General features: G+C 32.3%; 4 protein-coding genes across 11 annotated transcripts in view; 3 read left to right on the top strand and 1 right to left on the bottom strand.

Moving 5' to 3' along the window:
- Positions 1-1,755, top strand: part of LOC123009736 (protein bric-a-brac 1-like) — a 5,007-nt gene extending 3,252 nt beyond the window's left edge. The window contains exon 4 of one of the 2 annotated variants that reach the window (XM_044406241.1): positions 1,357-1,755. In XM_044406241.1, the coding sequence (XP_044262176.1) occupies positions 1,357-1,619 (263 nt within the window). In that variant the 3' untranslated portion in view covers positions 1,620-1,755. The other variant, XM_044406240.1, reaches the window with a different exon arrangement.
- Positions 1,756-1,816: 61 nt separating this feature from the next.
- Positions 1,817-3,127, top strand: LOC123009739 (calcyclin-binding protein). Its single transcript, XM_044406245.1, has 5 exons — positions 1,817-1,993; positions 2,041-2,236; positions 2,287-2,493; positions 2,546-2,699; positions 2,750-3,127. The coding sequence occupies exons 1-5, from the start codon at positions 1,973-1,975 to the stop codon at positions 2,829-2,831; spliced, it is 660 nt and encodes a 219-aa protein (XP_044262180.1). The 5' UTR covers positions 1,817-1,972; the 3' UTR covers positions 2,832-3,127.
- A 1,561-nt stretch (positions 3,128-4,688) lies between these two features.
- Positions 4,689-12,997, bottom strand: LOC123009735 (1-acyl-sn-glycerol-3-phosphate acyltransferase alpha). Its single transcript, XM_044406239.1, has 7 exons — positions 12,695-12,997; positions 12,509-12,642; positions 12,280-12,461; positions 9,508-9,673; positions 9,316-9,455; positions 4,923-5,088; positions 4,689-4,871 (listed from the first exon to the last, which is right to left on the bottom strand). The coding sequence occupies exons 1-7, from the start codon at positions 12,877-12,879 to the stop codon at positions 4,708-4,710; spliced, it is 1,137 nt and encodes a 378-aa protein (XP_044262174.1). The 5' UTR covers positions 12,880-12,997; the 3' UTR covers positions 4,689-4,707.
- Positions 12,998-13,735: 738 nt separating this feature from the next.
- LOC123009926 (E3 ubiquitin-protein ligase HERC2) overlaps positions 13,736-18,765 on the top strand; it is a 56,448-nt gene continuing 51,418 nt past the window's right edge. For 4 of the 7 annotated variants that reach the window (XM_044406509.1, XM_044406510.1, XM_044406508.1 and 1 more), the window contains exons 1-8: positions 13,744-13,851; positions 13,981-14,389; positions 14,436-14,780; positions 14,830-14,986; positions 16,886-17,056; positions 17,106-17,361; positions 17,414-17,741; positions 17,787-18,591. In XM_044406509.1, coding sequence (XP_044262444.1) covers positions 14,002-14,389; positions 14,436-14,780; positions 14,830-14,986; positions 16,886-17,056; positions 17,106-17,361; positions 17,414-17,741; positions 17,787-18,591 — 2,450 coding nt within the window. In that variant the 5' untranslated portion in view covers positions 13,744-13,851; positions 13,981-14,001. Of the gene's footprint in view, positions 13,852-13,980; positions 14,390-14,435; positions 14,781-14,829; positions 14,987-16,885; positions 17,057-17,105; positions 17,362-17,413; positions 17,742-17,786; positions 18,592-18,765 lie in introns of all 7 variants that reach the window. The other 3 variants (XM_044406506.1, XM_044406511.1, XM_044406507.1) reach the window with 3 other exon arrangements.

The following is an 18,765-nucleotide window of genomic DNA, read 5'->3' as shown; positions in this document are numbered from 1 at the left end:
TATTATTGTGTAAGCGCTAATGATAAAAATAATTTCAAAAGGTAAAAAAAGTACAGTATAGCTCCGATTCCGCGATTATCCGTAAACAAAATTGATTTTAAAAATTGCGTTTTATCTGGAAAAATTTGGTTCCAAACTCCGTTGAATCCGGAATGGGCCTTATTTTTTTTATTGAGATTTTCACAATCGATAGAAATAATTTTTTCTTCGGGCTTGGAGTATACATGTTAGGGTACATAAAAGATATATTGAAATCGGGAGGAAATATGTATAAATCGAAAAATAAACGTTAAAAAAATTAAATTGACATTTAATGTTAATTATGATTTTTTTTAATAAAATATTACTACATAAAATTTTCGATTTATCTGGAATTTTGTCACATTAGGACGAGGTTTTACTGTATTATCCGATTGAGTAGACATACGTTGTCAATAATTATAATATTGAATAATGTCAATTTGAAAAACAGAAAATAGCACCCAATTTTATTTTTTTATAAAGTGTGCTTACGGTGTTTTTTATTTACTTTTAACGTCTACAATTAATTTTTTCAAGACAAATGAATTTCTAAATTGTGGTTGCGTGATTTCGCGTATGGGAACCTGAATAAAATAATACACTTCGAACTTTTAAATACCTGAATTTTCTTTATTTTTTCGTATATGGCATTCCATTATGATTTTTTCTCTTTTATTTATTTGCATTCGTATCAGTAGTATAGTAGTATGTTTGTTGCATGATAATTGGTCTAAAATGCCATTGTAGTTTGTTTGATTGGTATTTAATTGTTGTCACGTGTGTATTATTTTATCTGCAGGCACCCTGCAGTGCATTCTGGGAAGACGCGGTAATCCCCGATTGATCGTTGATGGTCACGTTTTTTATAAGAAGAGTGTTTACAAAGGAAAGGCGTTTTGGTATTGTAAAAACAGTAGATCACCGGAAAAATGTCAAGCGGTGTGTTGGACAATGAACGGAAATATTGTCAAATGGCCGTATATGCACACACATCCGGTCATCCCAGACGTTTTTAATCCGGACGAAGACACAGAAGTTCCTATACAAAATTTACAAGAAGTATTATGGCAGACGTCGTATAGTTAAGAAGACTCACTCATTTGTATTTTTTTTTGACTGATTTTGTGATATTATTTTTTATTGAATTGGAGGGACGTCAAATTGTGTCAAACTGTACATAAAGTCTGCTTTAGTTTTAGTTTTGCTGTCTTTTATGTGGTAGAAAAAATTGATATGTAGCCAAAACATCCAGACGTTTGTGAGACTGTTTTGTATTTCTTCTCATATGACAAATTGTAAGTTTTTTTTTTAAATAAAGAGATTTTTCATCGACAGGTGGAGGTTTGATGTTGATTAAAAGTGGGCGTGGTCAGTTGGTACTAATCCATCAAGGTCATATTTACATACATTGTGATACAACGAATAACCGACACATGTGGGTGTGTGTGAAGAAGAAAACTCTCAATTGTGAAGGCTGTCTCACAACATTGAATGGACCTATACTTCTTTCATACAGTGAACACAATCATCCACAATTACAAGATGTTATACAAAGACTGCAAGTACCTAGTTGTAGTGTTTCACCAGAACTGATGTAACACAAAAGCCATATTTTTTTAGTTTTGGACAAAGAATTGTTGTTTATTTATTTTTTGATTACTTATACCAAATATTTTATTTTCAAATGACGATTTATTTTTAGTTTCGAAAAGGCTAGAAGAGATTTTTATTGTTTTGTTGACCAGTCAGAATTATTTATTTATTTATTTAATAAGGAATTAAGTTTTTGTACAAATTTCCGTTAATAAAAAATGGAAATCCGGTCCTGTCTTTTTTTCGGGATTTACGCGTTTCGATGTTGGTATGGTAGAACTTTCCAGAATTTGACGTTTGTAGAATTTGTCATAACCTCACTTGTTTGGAGGCATTTTCAGTGCGATTAAACGGTAAAATGGCTGGAAAAATCGAAGAAGTAAGTTATTGAATGATCAAAACGGATTTAAAATAATTCGTTTTTAGCTCAAAAAAGACATGGCTGAGCTTCAAGCCCTCGAAGCTCAAGCAACTCGACACAAAGTGAAAGACCTTTTGTCGTTAGAAGCGAGAAAAATCTCATCGGAAATCATTAAATTACAAGAACAGTTAAATGCCCCATCGACTGCGACACCAATTAGTGCAAAAAATAATCGTTATCAAGTCAAATTAAACAATTACGGTGAGTCGTCATGTGTTTTTTGTTCGATTTAATTGCCATTTTTTGTGCAGCTTGGGATCAAACATCGAAATTTGTGAAGTTTTATGTTACTCTTCCAAAAGTTCAGACAATTCCACAGGAAAATGTTGTGTGTCACTTCACTAACAAGTCGCTCGAGTTGGAGGTCCGAGATCTTGAAAATAAAGATTATGTCTTCACTATTAATAATCTGCTCAGCGCTATTGATCCACAGGCGAGCAATTGGAAGGTTAAGTCAGGTATTAAACCACTCAAAAATCGTCCAAATTAACCATTTTCGTAAATATGCAGATATGGTTGTTATAAATGCAGCCAAGGTCAAAAGTGACCACTGGTCCCATGTCACTGAACTCGAGAAGAAAGTTGATGATGCACAAAAAGCCAAATTCAAGACAGGTGATAACGTGGATCCCAATGAAGGCATTTTGTCATTAATGAAGAATATGTAAGTGGGTTCAAGTTGGTTGAAGTTTCAACTGATTTGGCTTGTTTTAGGTATGAGACAGGTGATGATGAAATGAAAAGGACAATTGCTAAAGCTTGGACAGAAAGCCAAACGAAATCACCTTTACTCTAACCGGTTTTTATATTTTTTTTATTTATATTTTGGTAATTTTTTTCAAGTATCAAAGTTATGCAACCAAGTATACAGTGAGAAATTTGTTTAATGTCAACGTCTTGGTATTTATTTCGATTTATTAATAATTACAGTGTAACAAATTTGAGTAGAATGGGAGGTGAAGTAACCGTTTTGTGGTCACAATTGAATTTAAATTTTGCTCCCAAAACCGTGACTTGATGCATAGTAACAAGCAAATTAATTTTTTTTTAAGTTTATACAAAGATAAGGTTAAATATATTAGATAAAACAAGGTTCAATTGAAATTTTTTTTCACCCCTTTTTAATAAAATTCTTAATTAGAAATTTATTTCTGTACTCTTCTATTACAAGGTCAATTTTCAACACCAAGACCGTAAACATCCTGTTTAGTGAGAAATTCACTTAAAAACTAAATAGTGGTATGTACAACTGTGACAAATATTCAAAATATGGATAAAAATCTACTTCAATAAAATAACAGATCGTGTCAGTAGTAACGAAAAAGGAAATAAATAAAATTAAGTACACCGTAATACAAGCAGTTTTATCCCTTTCGTCATTTCTAACACATTTTTTTAATTAAATACTTAAATTACTTAGGTACATTACAGTAAAAACCGCGCATTTGTATAAAAACGTGCCATTCATTATAAAACAAATAAATAAATTCGATATTTTTCATTGACAAAGTTCACTACAAATACTTTCATTTCTCGGAGGAGGTGGTACAGAGAGGCCTTGGTTTATGCAAATAAATAACAGCGTTTGTGACATATTTGATGCATTAATAAGACTTGAAAGAAAATAATGAAAAATCAGTTGCACTATTAGGACTCCATTAGGTCAAAGCTAAGCCTGATTACTATAATTTGTGGCGTTGTGAAAAAAAAAAAAAAAATGTCAAAATCAAGCTAGAATTTTTAACGTGCTTCAAGTTTGTAAGTTTTTTTTTCGAAATGAAATTAAAAACGTTTTTGTGGTACGTCTTTTAGAATTAAACGTAAAATGTAAAAATTCAAAATAAAATCTACAAAATAGATCAAGGTCACGAAATATTGAATTGAAGGTTCTTCAATTACTAATAAATAGTAATTAGTAATTAATGGACCTTGGCTTGAAGCTGGAAATTTGCAAATTTGCAAATGAAAGTTCCACTTTTAAACCTAAGAAGCTGTGGCTAAATATAAAAATACTTTGTTAATGATAAAGAATAAAATAATAGTAATAACGGTCTAGAATTTTAAACAGTTGTAATTTTATTCTTACTGTTCCTACGCCTCCAAGTGTTAATTTTTTTCAAATATAAGTAAATATAACTTTGAGTTACTACGGATTTGCCATTTATGCATTTCATGTAAGTAAGAAAACAAAACAAAAATAAATACAAATTAAAAAATCACTTAATTATTATTTGCGATTGTTTCTCGATTTCTTTGTTTTGTAGTTTTTCTTTTTAATACTTCACTTCAAAATAAATCGTAGATGACAAGACCAACAACCTCCGGCGACCTTGACTCCAAAACGAGACTTTTTGCATAATTACATTGCAAATTTGAGCAAATTAATGACACTTTGTCGTTATTCAAGGTAATTTTTTTCGCTTTTAAAGCGTCTTTTCAATCATAAACAATCAGTTTTTATTACAAAAGTGTCAAAAAACAATCTAACATCGTACCTACATCTCACAGCCGTCGTTCGCTCAATTATGGCATCGTGAAACCGGTGATAGTCAAAAAATGGCAACGTTAAAAAAAAATATATAGTTAATCACCGACTTCAGCTGCGTCTTTTACCGATTTAAAGTACGTTGTCTTGGAATAAATAACTAAGAAAAATTGGTATTTTTGGTTTATTATTGACTAGAAAACGGTCTTACGAGAGACTCTTTCAACTCTTTATTAACTTCATGGAATGCTGTGGACATCACGTTTCGTGTTCGTTCCATGAGGTCTTCTAAATCGTCATGTGTTAAATTTTCGGTTGGAATTGGCGGCAATGCCGTAATAATTACTTTACCTACCAGTGAAACACTAGTAATTAAAATTTCCTCCCTCATTAATTACTTACCATGATCGAATCTTTTATTTTTCGAATCTAAGAAATAATACTGACTGAAAACCACCGGTAAAATCGGCACTTTCGACGAAATTGCTGTGTGAAAAGCCCCTTTTTTGAATGAGTGTATTTGACCGGTGTTGCGGCGTGTACCTTCAGGAAATACCCATAACTTGATCTGAAACAATTTTTTTAATTATTAGGTGGATTAATAAGTGAGAGATTCAGTTATCGAAGATGATAAGGCTTTAATTTTTCGATTAATAATCAAAAAACGTAATTAATTCAGAAGCTAATTGACATATTTATGCATGATCAACTAGAAGGTTAACTAGAAATATAGAATTTTCGAGGTTCATAATTTTTTATTTCTTTTACCTAAAAAAAACTGTTGTGGTATGATGCTATATTTAAAATAGGTCTTGCAAATTTTCAAAAATAAAACATTAAAAAGTTATAATTCATAATTAAGTTTGCAATGATTTATGAATTGTATTAAGTTTTATAATAATAGAATTTGAAACGTATTTAGATTTTTAATTGTAAATTAATAAAAACTCAATAAAATCGAAATATTTGCATTAACATGGGCTTATAATTAATTTTAATTTTTTTTAGGAGACTTCAGACTTTTTTTAAATAACGAATGCCCTTCTTTGGACCTATTATTGACGAATTGAAACAGTAATAACATTTTTTGTTGTCTAAATTAAAAATGACATTTTTTTTAAAAGTTTCTTGGTGTATAGTCAATATTTTCAAAAAAAAAGATCTTATCAAATTAAGAAGAGTTTTTTTGTTTTTAGTATAATAAGAGTATAATAAATAAAAAGAAAAAGTCAAAATTTTATAGAAATGATTGGTGATTCTAAAAAAACTCAAATTTTGTTCTAGCAAAATACAAAAATAAAATTGACACGTTGAAAAAAAACCGCAACATTGACCAAAAAATCAGGTAACTTAAAATGAATAAAATACTTTTGGACTTTGAAAGGACAATGACTCACAGATATTAGACAGGTGTCCTCTAATAACAAAACCCAAGTAATCAAAGTTCACCAAATAATTACTAAAGGACCCCAGAAAATCAATATTTTGCCCCTAGACTGACCTTATCTTTCTTAATCTGTTTTGCAGCGTCATTTATCAACTCTCTAGCCTTATCACTCTTCATCCTGGGTATAAAAATCAACCCACAAAGCCACGTTGCTAGTCCAAACGGCCATGCATAAAAAAGCTCCTTTTTCGCAATAACTGTGCACTTATCTACGACCGGCCACACTTCGAACATCCCTGTAACAGCCCCCTTGCATCCCTTGTCTCTTACCACAAAAAACTACCTAAAATATCTATCGAACTTTGATGATTGGCGACGATAACACACGAATGGTCCTTCTCCAAGTGCTCTCGCCCCCGGATAATCCACCTGAGCCCCAAAAGAGTGGAAATGTGGTGGCAGAGCGCCGACAACGTCCTGGAAACACACCTCAAAAACTCCAAAAAATACAAAAAATTGGGACTTACAGCAAATTTCGCACATTTTTCGGCCTGAGTGCAAACACAGGGATGAGGATTACGGAGTTTATCATCACGATTGCGTAATAAAGCGTAAATTTTAAGTTGTATCTGAATACATGACTAGATTTATAGAAAAAGAACAGTATTAGTAGAGAGAGGGCGAGGGGAAGGAGGGTTCCAGTGTAAGACATGTTCGGGGGCGAAGCACCACACTGACTCGACACGAGACAAACTAAAACATGGCTAAAATAAGCAAAGCAATTTTTTGGCAATTTATAAACAATTGAACTTGAACTTTACGCGGCACTTGACAGCTTTGGAGTGGGGGGACCTGTGGTGGGGGGGGCACTGTTCAGAAATATGAATATGAATTTTGAATAGTTTGGTGCTGTGCATTTTCACAGCTTTACAAAAAAAAAACTAATTATAACTTATTTGTTAATAATCTATTGGCAACACTGAACTGTAGGTAATCCTTCTAATTTGTTATATCAGAATGTTTCAGGTGACGGTTATACGTTATATTATCACATGAATGACAATTGACGTTTGAATTTGAAAGTCAGGTTGCCAAACTAAAATTTTAAATTTGACACCAACTTGGGGTTAAAAATGACAATCATTTACAGTCCCCTGGTATAAATTTCATACATCAAATTATTTCATAAGATGCTTATTTCTATTTATATAGAAGGGTGCGTATCTACAATCCCCATTAGATAAAACAACGATCAATTGAAATTTTTATTCACCCACTTTAACAAAATCCTTAATAATACAGGGTGTTTACGGTTCAAATTGAAATTAGATGATATTCACGGTAGAAGAACCTAATACGCTATATAAAACAAATATTTACTTTATGAAAGGAAATTATTAATTTTATATTATTTGTTTGAGAACTGCTGCTTCGGCTGCAACAATGGCTATAAATATATTACCTTGTGTTTCACCGTGAATCATAATCACGACAACCAAATTATTGTTTTAATATTTCTTCATAAATTTGGAAAAAGATTAAGAAAAACGAATCAAACTTATTGGAGACCATTTCGCTGGAAGTGATTAAACAAAATTTTGCTAAAAACTAAGCAAAAGCAAAGCAAATGATGACAGTGTCAAATCTATTAAGTGACTTTTCTCGTTCATTGTCATGGATATTTTTAATTTGTTATAGAATTTTATCTGAACAAGGAAATAATTCCAGTGACCCTCAAACAACAAATAACATTCTTAAATAACAATTGTGTGAGTTTTTTTCTCGGTTACAGTATTTCTGTACTCTTCTACTACTTACTAGATCAATTTTCAACTCCAAGACCGAAAACACCCTGTACAAAGAGAAATTCACTTAAAAACTAAATAGTGGTACAACTGTGACAAATATACAAAACAATCGATAAAAATCTACTTCAATAAAGTAATAAATCGTGTCAGAAGTGACGAAAAAGGAAATAAATAAAATTAAGTACACCATAATAAAAGCAGTTTTACCCCTTTCGTCATTTCTAACACATTTTCTTTGACTAAATACTTAAATTATTTAGGTACATTACTGTAAAACCGTGCATTTATATAAAAACATGACAATTATTATAAAACAAATAAATAAATTCGATATTTTTCACAGAAAAGACGCTTTAAAAAGTTTACTACAAATACTTTCATTTCTCGGAGGAGGTGATACAGAGAGGCCTTGGTTTATGCAAATAAATAACAGCGTTTGTGACATATTTGAGGCATTAATAAGACTTGAAAGAGAATAATAAAAAATCAATTGCGCTATTGGAACTTATTAGGTCAAAACTAGCCTGATTACTATAATTTGTGGCGTTGTGGAAAAAATGTCAAAGTCAAGCAAGAATCTTTAATGTACTTCCAGTTTATTTGTAAGTTAAAAAAATTACTTTTTTTCTTTCAAAATTGAATCAAAAATGTATCTTTTTGAATTAAACGTTTCGTAAAACGTAAAAACTCAAAATAAAATCTACAAAATAGATCAAGATCACGAAATTTTGAACCAAGGGTCTTCAATTACTAATAAATAGTAATTAACGGACCTTGGTTTCAAGCTACAAATTTGCAGGAAAGATAAACGAAACTTCCACTTTAAACCTAAGAAGCTGTGGCTAAATATAAAAATACTTTGTTAATAATAAAAAAAATAATAATAATGGTCTAAAATTCTAGATATGTAGTTGTAATTTTATTCCTACTGTTCCTACGCCCCCAAGTGTTAATTTTTTCAAATATAGTAAAATATATGACTGAGTTACTACAGATTTGCCAATTATGCATTTCATGTAAGTAAGAAAACAAAAAAAAAATTAAATACAAATTAAAAAAATCACTTAATTATTATTCGCGATTTTTTTGCTTTACGATTTCTTTGTTTTGTGGTTTTTCTTTTTAATACTTCACATTTGTTAATATTCCTCAATTTGAACGAAAAAATATGAATAAAAAAATAAATCCTAGATGACAAGACCAACAACTTCCGGCGACCTTGACTCCAAAACCGCAAAACTCGAGACTTTTTGCATAATTACGTTCCAAATTTGAGTAAATTAATAACACTGTCGTTATTCAAAGTTTTTTTTTTCGGTTTTAAAGCGTCTTTTCAATCATAAAAAATCATGTTTTATTGCAAAAGTGCCAAAAAATAATCTAACATCGTACCTACATCTCACAGCCTTCGTTCGCTCAATTATGGGCATTGTGAAACCGGTGATAGTCAAAAAATGGCAACGTTAAAAAATTAAAATAAAATATAGTTAATCACCGACTTCAGCTGCGTCTTTTACCGATTTAAAGTACGTTGTCTTGGAATAAATAACTAAGAAAAATTGCTATTTTTGGTTTATTATTGACTAGAAAACGGTCTTACGAGAGACTCTTTCAACTCTTTATTAACTTCATGGAATGCTGTGGACATCACGTTTCGTGTTCGTTCCATGAGGTCTTCTAAATCGTCATGTGTTAAATTTTCGGTTGGAATTGGCGGCAATGCCGTAATAATTACTTTACCTACCAATGAAACACTAGTAATTAAAATTTCCTCCCTCATTAACTTACTTACCATGATCGAATCTTTTATTTTCCTTATCTAGGAAATAATACTGACTGAAAACCACCGGTAAAATCGGCAATTTCGACGAGATTGCTATGTGAAAAGCCCCTTTTTTGAACGGGTGTATTTGACCAGTGTTGCGACGTGTGCCTTCAGGAAATACCCATAATTTGATCTGGAATAAATTTTTTAAATTATTTTATTGAGTGGGATAGTATGTTTGCATACAGTTATCGGAGTCGATAAGGCTTGAAAATTAGAAAAACTTGTTTGTTATGATGACAGTTGTCCAACATGCTTTATTATTATCATTATAGACCATATATTGATAAAATTGTGATAAATGAGTGAATAAAACAATGTATGACAACATTGAAGCATTTTATGAAAAACAATCAATTCATATTTCACTTACATGTTTTAATATACTACTCCACTCGCTGCGCTCGTTCCGTTCATTCTCTTGTTCGTTTAATAATGAAACTATAATTTATTCATTTAATTTTATGTATTTCATGACATTTAGAACAATTTGTTAAGCATCTTATGCAGGGTGTTCCACTTAAGATTTTCGGGTGTTATTTGGCAACGGATTTATTAGAAATTTAAAATGTAGACAACTTTGAAAGTGGAGATTTAATTAGTATTAATAAAATTAATTAATTTAAGAAAATAATTTATTCAGGTGAATCGCTTGTAAACTACTCTTGTAAGCCTATTTTCCATCACTTTTAAAATTAAAATAAGCAGAAAAATTAGCGTAATTTAAAAAAATATATACTTTCCACGTGTTTTGTCTTATGTTTTTAATTCCTTTGAATGTATTGATTTTCTTTCGTTTTTTTGTAAGAAGGCTTCCTACATCCACGTGGCTGAATAGTGATTAGAAGGCTTGACGTTAAGACTTGTAGTCAGTTAGATTAGTGTCTCATTCTGAAATACTACTGTTGACAATATTTTTATTTTAGTATCTAAAATAGAATAGCAATTATTTCTCAATTCTTTCTTTTCAACTAAAAAACCCGATTACATTAATTAACGAAATAAATTATTCAGTTTTATTACAAAACCAATTACATTGAAAGGTTACAAAATTGATTTAACAACTCTTAGGAATACAATTGATTTGTTGAAAAGCGTGATATGACACCATTACTTATTTTCAAAGATAAGATGGCCTAAAATTGTAACAATGTTACCACAAATATTTGTTTTATGGAGAAACTAACATGTCTTTGCTAAACAAACACGTGATTTTTTTTTCAAATAAATATTATTTGCCTTTATTTCTCGGTTGTTTAAATATCACGCAAAAACGCCACAGTAATTGATGTAAATTACATTCGCTTGTAAAATAAAATAGAAAATTCAATTCCTATTTATCTTATCACAAAAAAAAAATTATGAAGTACGTTTACTACCGTTAACAACTTAATAGCCTTGCCAATGTGAAAATGGTAAAATATTTTCAATTATCGGTGGGTAAAGTTTGAATTTGAATTTCTAATTATATCAGGTGAATACAAAGTATGGAACCAAAGGTTTTTTGTTTAAACTATTAATTTTTTGGAAAAACTAATTGATGAGAGATACAAAAAAAAAGTGATGTTTCATCAAGAATAAAATTTTTCGAAATATTCTTGTTTTTGAGTTCTACAAAAAAAAATATTTTTTTAAATGCCAACCCACTATAAAACCATTTTCCTCATAAAAGTTATGATCTAAGGATTACAATATCATATCTACTTTATATTTCATTTTTTCAAGATTTTTTTTACATAAATTGCAATTTTGACAAAAAATCGCATAACTCAAAAACAAAACAAAATTTCGTTCTCAAAATACGATCACATTTTTTTCTATTACTTTAATTTATTTCAATAATTATTTTTTGGAGGCAAATGATTAGAGAACAATTCAATTCAGTAACATGAATTCATGTTCCAATTTCAACTTCAACTTCCTATTAAATACAGATTAAAGAAAAAATTTAATTCTAATCTTTCATCTCGTCAATTTTATTATAAATAATAAGATGAATAGATTGATAAAAAAACCTTTAATTAAATTTCTGGCCCGTGATTCTGAAATTAAGTTGGCAACTTGGAATAATGTCAATTATCATGTCTTCTGTCTATATCACTCAAAGTAGCCAACTTAATTCAAAACCACAAGCCGCTTTAATCCATAATTTAAAAATAAAAAACGATCAAAGTGGCCCGTGATTCTGATATTAACTTGGCAACTTGAATAATACAGAGGCAGAAGATATAAGAAGTGCCAATTTCCATATCTTCTGTCTCTAGATCACTCAAAGTTGCCAACTTAATTTAAAATCACAGGTCACTCTGATCCATAATTTGAAAATAAAAAATCTTCAACATTTTTCCAATTTCGACATCGATTCAAAAAATGTAATTAAGTTTATGACTTCAATTTTTGTTAAAATAAAAAATGACAATTTTTTCTACAGTGTCTTAATCTTAATAATCTTATAAAATACCAAAAATAGAGTTCTGAGACAACACAATTGTCCTATATTTTCTTATTCCTAAATAATTAATCAAGTTGAATTGAATAATCGATAAAAAACAAATAGGTGTCAAAAATCGCACCACTAATTAAAAATCAGATGTCGTCCTACGCCAAAAACAAATTTAGCTCACTGAAAAGTGTTTATTTTTGGACTTTGAAAGAAACAAAACAAAATCCAAGTGATCAAGGATCACTATATAATTAATAAAGGACCCCAGAAAATCAATATTTCGCTTCAAGACTCACCTTATCTTTCTTAATCTCTTCTGCAGCGTCATTCATTAACACCCTGGCCTTATCACTGTTCATTCTCGGTATAAAAATCAACCCACAAAGCCACGCAGCTAGTCCAAAAGGCCATGCATAAAAAAGCTCCTTTTTCGCAATAACTGTGCACTTATCCATGACCGGCCACACATCGAACATCCCTGTAACAGCCCCCTTACAACCCTTGTCTCTTACCACAAAAAACTACCTAAAATATCTATCGAACTTTGATGATTGGCGACGATAATACACGACTGGTCCTTCTCCAAGTGCTCTCGCCCCCGTATAATCCATCTGAGCCCCAGAAGGGTGGAAATGTGGTGGCAGATAGCCGACGCCGTGCTGGAAACACATCTCAAAGACTGCAAAAAAAAAACAGAAAATTGGGACTTACAGCAAGTTTCGCACGTTTTTCGCCTTGAATACAAACACAGGGATGAGGAATACGGAATTTATCATCACGAATGTGTAGTAAAGCATGAATTTTAGGTGGTATCTGAATACATGACTAGATTCGTACAAAAAGGGCAGTATTAGGATACACACGGCGAGGAGGATTTCACTGTAAGACGCGTACATGTTCGGGGGCGAAGCACCACACTGACCCGATGCGAGACACTAAAACATTACCACAAATGGGTAAATCGATTTTTTTCCAACTTATAAACAACAATTCAAGTCGAACTTTACGCGGCACTTGACAGGCTGTCAATTAATAACATAGTGGAGGGGGTATTGCCAGTTGGAGTACGTTCACAAACGATACTCAGTGCAAAGTTAAAGCAATTATTTTTTTAAATAAAACAATTATTTAGCCAAATACAATTATAAATGTATGCTATTTACATTTAGTGCTCAATAATCATTATCAAAAAAAAATTTAATGGGTAAAAATAATAGTTTTGTAGACAATTTTTGTTTTATGACTTAGTATTATATTACCCTTTTATAGCTTTAAAAGCAAATGAAGCTCAATTAACATAAATGCCTGATAAAATGTAATCCATTTTTATTATATGCGTGTGGATCAATTAATAATTTGAAAGACGCACTTATAGCTATCTCTTTTCTCTTTTAAACAGATTCGTTACTCTGTCGCTATTTATCTCACTTTAACAAATACAGGGCCAGTGACCTACGTCAAAAGTGTAGCGTAATTCAAGCCTTATAAAACCAATGCCAGGGAGAAACTTTAATTTTTGACTTTAGTACCACTATGTCACAAACAGACGGGGGTCATGTCGTGTTCTTGATTCATACTTTCCTTATCAACATGTAATAAAAAATAGACTATGTAAATTTTTGGTTTAGCAATCAAAACTAAAACAAAAACAATGTAAAATTACACTTATTACGTGATTAATTATTATTTTAATTTTTTATTAAAAAAACGTTAGATAAATGATGTTGGCAACCAGTAATACATTGACGAATTCTGAACGTGGCCTTTTATCCAGCAACCCACACCGTTCTTACATGTGCGTCTCCCCAAAACAACAATTCGGTAGCATGTTTAATTATTAAATAATTATTAAACCCATCATGTCTCAGGTACCCCATTTTCGCTCAATTTCGCCCCCCAAACACCCACCATTCATAAATCAAGTCGCTTCCTGTCATTATTGTCACCTGCTATCTGTCAATCAGTGAAAAATTTCAAACAACTCGGAAATATTTCAGATGGTGAAATAAGCCCCCGACATGTCTCGATTTGAGACAACTTTGCGGCCGCAGCCCCGCCTCGACCTCAAGTGGCTGAAAACGGACCTGCAGAGTGTGCTCACGGGGGACAGTTTGGTGAATTGTTGGAACAGTCTGATTGCTGATGGAGAGGTCACAGGGGCCTTCTCGGACGGATTGTTGAACAGTGCGGGGGTGACGGCCCGGAAAGGGGAGTTTGGGAAGTATTACTGCAACCAGAAAGTGTTGACTTGTACTTGTTGTGATGGGATTTGTGGGCCTTCGACCGGGTGCAATTGCCCCCCTTGCCAGAGACTCGACGCTGAAGACACGACTGAGAAAGACAGGGCGGAGCCTTTGCCCAGCACGGAGGCCCTCCTGGGGCAATGGGCCTGGATGCCGCAGCCAAGTAAGCGATTTGTGGGGTTTTAACCATGTTTGAACCGGTTTTTTAGCCCCCGAACAACTCTCCCGGTTTATTTTAAGTCTGAACAATGAACAGAAAGTCCTATGTGCCGACGCTGCAAGTTCTACACTCTCAGCAACGAGGCTTTATTACCGACTTGTCATTCTTAAACGCTATTTCATTGCCTTGAATAGGGTGCCCCATTCGGTGGATTTCGAACATGGCTTGATTACTAGTAGAAAAACTAACACGGAATTGTTACAAACTCGAAACTTGATAAAGTTGACCAAAATTAAAGCTTGGAATTTAGACCCGGCGATTGCTTTGGCCAGAGTTGGCTCTAGGGCTGCTCTAAATTTTGCTTTTGCGTTTTTAAGGAAAGCTTGGAGATTGGGTAATGGCGATTTTGGGGGTTTCACATTTGTATATTTTGGTTTTTGTAGGGGAAGATGTAGATTTGTGCAGTGAATTGTTAACGGAGTCTCTGGAAGCTTTGCAAATGTTGCCAGTTGCCACTCTTTTTCATCAAAGTGACGTCTCGCCAGTGTGGCTGGAAGTGGTGGAAAGGTCGTCGAAATTTTTGAGACAGGTTATAACCGGGTAAGGAATTTTTGCGGCGCCAATGCTTGACATTGTATAATAATGACCGATAAAGTTTATTTAACATTTTATCGCTGATTTATTGAGTAATAATTTTTTTATTTTTGTTTTTGAATGAAATACTCTGTTTACAGATTGGTTAGTTTTGAAACAAAGGTCTACATGATCAAAGTTATACAGGGTGTCTCATCAAGTTGGTAAAGTCTATATTGATTTTATTCCTATTTAAATTTTTTGCAAATTCAATACACTAAGAAAATGTATATTCAAAATTGGTCTCTCTTTTAAGCAGTAATATTTTTTTGTAATTGTTTTATTTTTTGTGTAATATACAGGGTGATTCACGAGGAATAATGAGCCTGACCAAATTCTCGATGCAACCAACATTACATTTGTCGCAAAACAACTTGCGAAAAGTAATGGTGGTTGCATCGAGAATTTGGTCAGGCTTATTATTCCTCGTGAATCACCTTGTATTTTTAAAAAGAATAATTATGTTTTCGTCAAAAAAACAACTTTATTTAAGAAAGCACAAGTTTGTATTGTAACTTATTTTGGGACGCTTTGTATAGTTGAAAATAATTTCGGGCACTATATTAAATAGTGTTTATCAGCTTTTTATATATATATTTTTTAATTTTACTATCTAAAGGTCAATAATGGACTTTACTAACTCACTGGGACACTGTATAGTGTCACACTTTATAGTGAAAATGTTCTTTTTATGTTTATAACGATTTTAAAAAATCGGAATTTATAAATTCGTAAAACTAGTTTTTTAATTGCAAATCATCTGAATTTGTGTCAATGTAAAGGACAAATTTTGATTTATATACAGGTGTCCGGAAAGTCACGCACCTCCGTTATACTGTGTCATCGGGCGGTGCCCTAGACAACAAGAAAAATGTTTAAAAAAATCTACAAAAATTTCGCAGTTATGAGATTTTAAATTATGCATTTTGACTATTTATTTCTGTCGGAAAAATAATTAAAAAAATAATAATAAGTTTTTTTGCTACAGACTATTAGAAGAGGAATTTGTGGCTTTCATTGACAAAATTCTTGTACCTTTAGCGAATAATTATTAAAAAAAAACATGCAAAATCATCAGTATTATTAAATAGATATAAAAAAATGTCAAATGTCAAAAAATAAATGTCATAGATAGTATTTTTAAAACATTTTTTTAGTATTATCAAAATTTCAGATTATTGATTGTCTATGATATCATTCTTAGTTGTTGACTAAGACAACATTTTTGTTTATTTTATTTTGAATATGAGCGGATTATCTAAAATTTATTTTTACGAAAATAATTATAAAAAGTTTAATGAGACTAACGTCATCTGTTGGCGTGAGTCACGTGATCAAAAATACAAATTTATGATTGGTGTTTGTTTTTACCGCCCTCAATTTGAATTGAATTGAATGAAATTAGTTTTTGCGAATCAGTATGGAGAATATGATTTAAATTATCAATTTTTAGATGTTTTATTAATTAATTTATAAACAATACCGGGTGTGCTGAAGAATTGATAAAGAAAACCGCGTTTTTCTCAACACTTTTAAAAGATGTATCAAAAAATTTTAAACTGTAAAAAAATTGACCTAAGAAACAAAATCCCGAAATCTTTTGATATTTTTTTGGAACATCTCTGTATATTTATATTTTGTCTAAATGTTTTGAAAATTTTGTTATTTAAAGCTGACCCTATTGGTCATGTGTGCACTTCGTTAAAAAAAAAAAAAAATTACGTTTAATATTTTTAGGATTTATTTGTATAAATTTATGTGCATAAATGCTATTTAATTAAATTTTTTGGTTAGTACATATATTTTTTTATTTTGATCGTTTGTGACGCTCTAAAGTACAGTTTTTTATAAATTTTATTTTTTCAGCGATATTTCCGGAAGTCGCCAAAATTTTGTCATACCTTTGGAAGACCAACATACCTCCTTGAATCTTCTTATGGAATTGGCGATACAAAAAGGAACACTCAGTAGCATACTGGACATTGTGCTCCTACTTCTCAACTTATGGGACAAACAAACTAACCTTCACGATAACCGGTAAAAAAAAAACAATTTAAAACTACCAACTTAATAAAAATAATTTTAGAAGTAATGTACAAATGGCGAGTGCCCCCTTATTACCGTTCCTGAAACGCTTCTCGCAAATTCCTCATGCTTTGCCCGAATTTTGCGAAAAGGACTCAAACGAGGAGAATCTCAGCAGTACTCAAACTTACCTTAGTTTCATCGAATTGCCAGAAGATGACTCTGTCGAAATTGATCTTAAACAAGCCGCTAGCTTTATTATGGCTCATCTTGATAGATTAGCCAAGCCACATATACCCCCATTGTCTTTCAATAAGGTTTGCCAATTGAATTTTGTCTTGTTGTCATAATTTTTGATTAATATTTTAGTCAAATTTTTATTATAATGGTCAACGTGTCTTTGGATGGGGTTGGTTTTCGTGGATATTCGGTGTGGGACCACAAAATTGTGACACTTTATCAGAATTGACCATCAAACAGATTTGTTGTTCGGATCGAACTATTCTAATTTTGACACAGATGGGGAAAGTGTATTTTATGTATTATTCGTCTGATACACAGTGTCCCCAAGAAATGACAGTTTTTGAAGATAAGGAAGTGATAAAAATTGCCACACATCCGGAAGGAAAACATTATTTAGCATTGACCAAAGATTATGAAGTGTATTCGTGGGGAAATGGCGACGGGGGCCGATTAGGTAATACAGATTCCTGTAATACAGTTTCCTGTAATTTTGATTTAGGTCACGGTGATACTACAACCAAAGAAGAGCCAACTTTAATTCAAGCTCTGAAAGGTAAAGATATCATTGATATAGAATGTGGGGGCACTTATAGTGCCGCTATTTCCGCAAATGGCGCTCTTTATACATGGGGTCGGGGGAATTACGGCCGTCTTGGTCACGGCACCGCCGAAGACTGTCTCACCCCCACAATGATTTCTGCACTTTCCGACGAACACATCATCAAAGTGGCTTGTGGTTCATTCTACGCCCACACACTTTGTATCACCTTACAGGGTAAAGTCTATAGTTGGGGTGACGGCGATTATGGTAAACTCGGACGTGGGGGCTCCGATGGTTCAAAACTCCCACGTCTCGTCGAAAAACTCCAAAACGTGAAAATTGTACAAGTATGTTGTGGGGCACAGTTTAGTGTTGCTCTATCGGAAGAAGGTCACGTGTATACGTGGGGTAAAGGTGAGGGATGGAAATTGGGCCATCCGACTGAAGAAAGTGTAAGATTTCCTGAATTGGTGGAAGTTTTAAAAGATAAAAGAGTAGTAGGGGTGAGTTTGGGGGTGAGTCACGTGTTGGCATTGACTGATCAAGGAGAGGTTTATGGATGGGGGAAGAACGAAAATAAGCAAATTTGTGATAGTTCGGAATTGTTCGTGCAACAACCGAGATTGATCGAAGCGTTAAAAGGACAGAAAGTAGTGGGGGTGTGTTGTGGACCTGCACAGAGCTTTGCATGGACTGATGATAATGAGAGGACACCGAAGACGGCTGTGCCTTTTGTCATTGACTTGGGGGAGCAGACGTTTAAGTGAGTAATCCGAGATGCTTAGCATCGAGGGAAGTAATAAATGCTAAGCTATAAAATTATTTTTTGTTACAGATTTTAATATTGTTGTTTATTTGTTAGATACGAGTAGAAGTAGTATAACTTGATCTTAGAAATGGTTACTATGGTACTATTATTTGATTTAGTTTTTTTTTG

Source organism: Tribolium madens, unplaced genomic scaffold (assembly GCF_015345945.1).
Source record: "Tribolium madens isolate multiple individuals breed KSU strain unplaced genomic scaffold, Tmad_KSU_1.1 Scaffold_7;HRSCAF=85;Tcas5.2_LG10, whole genome shotgun sequence".
In the NCBI taxonomy this organism is placed as follows: Eukaryota; Metazoa; Arthropoda; class Insecta; order Coleoptera; family Tenebrionidae; genus Tribolium; species Tribolium madens.
This window is presented reverse-complemented; position numbering and strand designations above follow the sequence as displayed.